General features: G+C 32.3%; 2 protein-coding genes across 2 annotated transcripts; both read right to left on the bottom strand.

Annotated features, from left to right (window-relative positions):
* Nucleotides 1-385: 385 nt before the first annotated feature.
* On the bottom strand, nucleotides 386-1,147 carry LOC113382144. The gene is made up of 4 exons (XM_026620693.1): nucleotides 1,120-1,147; nucleotides 780-1,024; nucleotides 551-711; nucleotides 386-480 (listed from the first exon to the last, which is right to left on the bottom strand). Exons 2-3 carry the CDS (start codon nucleotides 990-992, stop codon nucleotides 598-600), a joined length of 327 nt encoding a protein of 108 aa, XP_026476478.1. The 5' UTR covers nucleotides 993-1,024; nucleotides 1,120-1,147; the 3' UTR covers nucleotides 386-480; nucleotides 551-597.
* A 910-nt stretch (nucleotides 1,148-2,057) lies between these two features.
* Nucleotides 2,058-2,649, bottom strand: LOC113382141 (histone H1-like). The gene is made up of 2 exons (XM_026620691.1): nucleotides 2,343-2,649; nucleotides 2,058-2,065 (listed from the first exon to the last, which is right to left on the bottom strand). Exons 1-2 carry the CDS (start codon nucleotides 2,647-2,649, stop codon nucleotides 2,058-2,060), a joined length of 315 nt encoding a protein of 104 aa, XP_026476476.1.
* Between the last annotated feature and the right edge of the window lie 1,461 nt (nucleotides 2,650-4,110).

The raw sequence follows: 4,110 nt of genomic DNA, 5'->3' as shown, positions 1-4,110 counted from the left end.
AAAAGTTTACATGATAGCTCATGTACCCTCGGCGAGCTATCATAAAACTAGAAATATTGGAAATATTTTAAAAATGTAAAAATATAGGTTAGTTAGTCCTGAACTCTTGAACAAGTAACAACTAAAATATTATAATAAAGCGCTAAATAAATTTTTGTATCTAAATAAATTCTTTGATTTCACACACTTCCAGAAGAGCTACAAATGTTCCAATTCTCGTCGTTAAGTATTCCAAATAAACTATAATCTACTCAAGAAGTTATTAAAAATTGGTTACATTTATTCATTAATTAGTAAATTCATTACTAACGTCTCTTCAATATATATATATATATATATATATATATATATATATAAAATTAATAATACACATCTCACAAACATACCTTGTATACCATTCACTGGCATGCCTCAGCCAGCTTTTTGTAGCCTCTGAGATGGCAAACTTGGTTTCATTAGGTAAGTTCTTTAGAACAGTTTCTGAAATTATTCATATGTAAGTTTTATACATAATTTACAACATATCATAAACATAGGAACTATAAATTACCATTGATGATATCGCACAGCACAAGCTCGCAATACTTGTGCTTTCCTTTACCCCCTGCCCAGCTGAACTCTCCTAGCCAGGCCATCATCAAATATCAATTTAATCAATTGTACTGTGACAGATTTAGCACATTTTCCACCTGTCCTAGCCAAATACAAAATCTAAAAATAAAGACTAGTTTATAATAAAGCTAACTAATAAACATAAATTTGGGTGAACATGTGATTACCAGTTGTGTTTTCACATCCTTGTTGTTTCTTAGACTATCCTCCACTTCTCGAAGTTCGTCCATTGAGCACAGAGGAAACTTGTTTAAAATTTCCTTGATTTGGCCCATGTCACTACTCATGACAGCCTTAGGAGACTGGAAGGAATCCATTCTCAACATCATTTCCTTCACTTGCTCCTCAAGGCCCTCCATGGTTAATCGAACTTTAGTCATCTCCCTGATGAAAATTTCCTCGCCAATTGAATCTAGCAGGGTAGAAATGCCAGCATTATAAAATATATATTTGTACTAGTAACATAATATTTCAAATACCATGCAGTATACAAAAAGCTTTACGTACAATTATTATCTCTGTTCCGTCCAATTTGTCTGCAGCTTTTTTTCTGGAGAAGTAATCAATGTCTCCAAATCATTATTCATATTTTCAATTGGCTGTTCTGCACATATATTTATTCTTGTGCAACTTTCCTGTAGATTTGCAGAATCAGTAATAGCTGTTGCCTGGATATTAGCCTTTACATAGTAATTCACACGCCTTTGAAACTGCCTCTTTGAAATAAATTTAACACTTTTGAATACTTTTTTTTTGGCGCCATATTATATTAGAAGTTTTAAAATACTATATATTTTAGTGTGAACTCAAATTATAACTCTTAGATAGAGAACTAAACTGATAAAAATGTAAATTTATTTTTTTCAAGTATGATATAAATTATTTATTACACACTCAAATATACATTAATTATATAAAACACATGCAATTTCCACTATTATTAATCAAGTTTAGAGCATTTGGATTTTCAATATTATTTATTAATAACACCACATATATATTTAAACAGAACAAATGAAATTTTCACTAATAATACTCAATTACGCAACAACTATAAAAGAATTCGACATATAGCGTCAGTAGCTTAATTGATGACGCCAAGCGACGCGACGGCGAAGAGAAAGGGACAAACATATACGTTTAGAGGTCTCAAGCCGTGCGCGTATGAGATCGACATGTCGTGAACCGTTCGTTATACCTGCTCGAGTCCTTTGGTTTTGAGACGTCCCGTTGCATATTCATAGGATATTCATAGGATATCGCGATATTGGGAGATTGTGAGGACAAGTGGGACATTCCCTGGCATGTCTTGTGCTGTCTGGGAAGGAGCTGAAAATTTAAAAGATCGAAGACTCGAAGAGCGTTGTTGAGTTATGCGCTTACCAACACATTTTGCGATCCATTTTTATATATAATATTTTATAAAACCTAATTTCTAACCCTACTCATAATCCTAATAAAAACATAATTATAACTATAATATTTATTATAAATCTAATAAAAAATATATGTATTAGGAATATAAAAAATCAAATTAATTATAATCTTATCAAAGCATAAAGAAAAAATTATTAAAATAAATCTTATTTTAATTATTTTATTAAATTCACCATTTAAAAAATTTAAACTAAAATAATCAAAAGAATTAAAAAATAACATTCTTCTTAATCGAAAAGAATAGTATACACCGCTTTCGCCGCCCCTCTGTCTAGCGGCAAGTTTATACGAACCCGAAGCACCGTTGCCTCTCGTATGAATGAGTGTTCCCATTTCAACTGCCGACATTAAATACTTTCTGATGTATGTTGATTTTTTCTCGGCGTCGATTTTATAATTGGCCGACATATATTTCTTGATCGCCTGCAGCGACGATCCTCCGCGTTTTTTCAGGCTTGCTATGGCGTCGTTGACCATTACGTATATGGGAGGATAGGGCGCCCTCACTCGCTTTTTCTTCGATGGGACGGCTTCACTCGACGATGCTGTAGCTGGCGCAGCGGTTCCCACCGGCGACGCGGATAAAGCGTTATCTGACATTATAGTAAAACTAGCTGTAAGTGGAATTCTGTCTTAAGGCAATTAGGGCATCGTGCCTTAAGGCAAATTGCTGGAACTTCCCGTACCAAAAATTATTATTTTTTTAAAAACGATTGACATTTTTTTTTTGAGAAACTGTAAATTTGATAAAAAATTACTTTCTTTTGAAAAAAAAAATTTTTTTTTTTGAGAAAAAAAATTTTTTTTTGGAAACAAAAAAATTCTTTGAAAAAGTTTTCTTCATTTTGACATATTTTGGAAATTCTGAACTTTTATTCAAAGCAATCGCACTGCTTGAACTGCATAGAGACAAAATGTCAAAGCTCGCAAGTGCCGCGCCGCCGTCTAACGCATAAGCATTGGTACGGAACCCATAGAAATGTAAAAAAAATATACTTATTGTTGAAATTCTATAAAAAATATCTGATAATTTGAGGTGCATATGTCAAATGATCATTTTTAACCGCCGAATGGCATTTTTTTTTTTTGCTTTTTTCATTAGATCTCCGAAACCGCTAGACCTGCCTTCATGAAAATTTGATCAATTCTACATCTTGTCAATACAAGTCAAATGTTTTTTGAATTATTAAATTCGGACGCTCCGTTCTCTTAAAAACTGAATTACCGTTTTCGGCACTTTTTGCCTTGTATCTTTGGAACGGCTGGAGCTGCCTTTGCCAAAACTAATCAGCACGTCTTCTTATCAATACGAATCGAATGCTTTTTGAATTATTCAAATCGGTTGATCCGTGTTCCCGAAATCGTCGACGAAAATTTGTATCCGCACATACATACATCCATTTTTTCTAAGGTATGCCAAAATGTTCAGAAACCTCTGAAACGTAAAGATATATAAAAAATTTCATTTTCGATTTTTTTGCGATTACTATAACTTGCCCTACGGGAAGTTAAAAATGGTTACGTTTGGCTACTTTTGATGTATTAAAACTATATTTGAAAAGTGTAGGACCGAGGAGAAAACAATAATATTTGAAAATTTTACAAAAATGAAAATTATTTGTAAAAAATTAAATCCAGCGCTTTTGTTTTAAATAATTCGCTGGATTCGCTTACAATGGATTCACATGATAGCTAAATTCATCCCCAACATATCATCAAAAGCATGATTTATTTCAATCGTTAGTTTTTCTAAAATATCGCTCATTATATTCAAGTAACATATCAACTCTCATACATACAAATCCAAAATCCAAATATGAAATTTCTTATTGACTCAGGCTCCACAAAATCTTTCATTTGTCCAGAAATCGCTAACAAATATTTCAAAAATTTTATTTACTCTGACCCTTGTACAATAAAAACTGCTTCAGCAACACACAAAGGAAATTTTGCATGTAATATTCCGAGTTTTAAAGAGTTCAAAGGTAATGAAAACCTGCCATTCCATCTTTTTAAATTTCATGAAACCTTCAATGGGTTATTAGGTATTGATAATCTTAA

Source organism: Ctenocephalides felis, unplaced genomic scaffold, assembly GCF_003426905.1.
Source record: "Ctenocephalides felis isolate EL2017-DRISC unplaced genomic scaffold, ASM342690v1 CF-g0.4_SCAFFOLD_03320, whole genome shotgun sequence".
In the NCBI taxonomy this organism is placed as follows: domain Eukaryota; kingdom Metazoa; phylum Arthropoda; class Insecta; order Siphonaptera; family Pulicidae; genus Ctenocephalides; species Ctenocephalides felis.
Note: the sequence above shows the minus strand (reverse complement) of the source record. Positions and strands in the feature narration are given on the sequence as shown.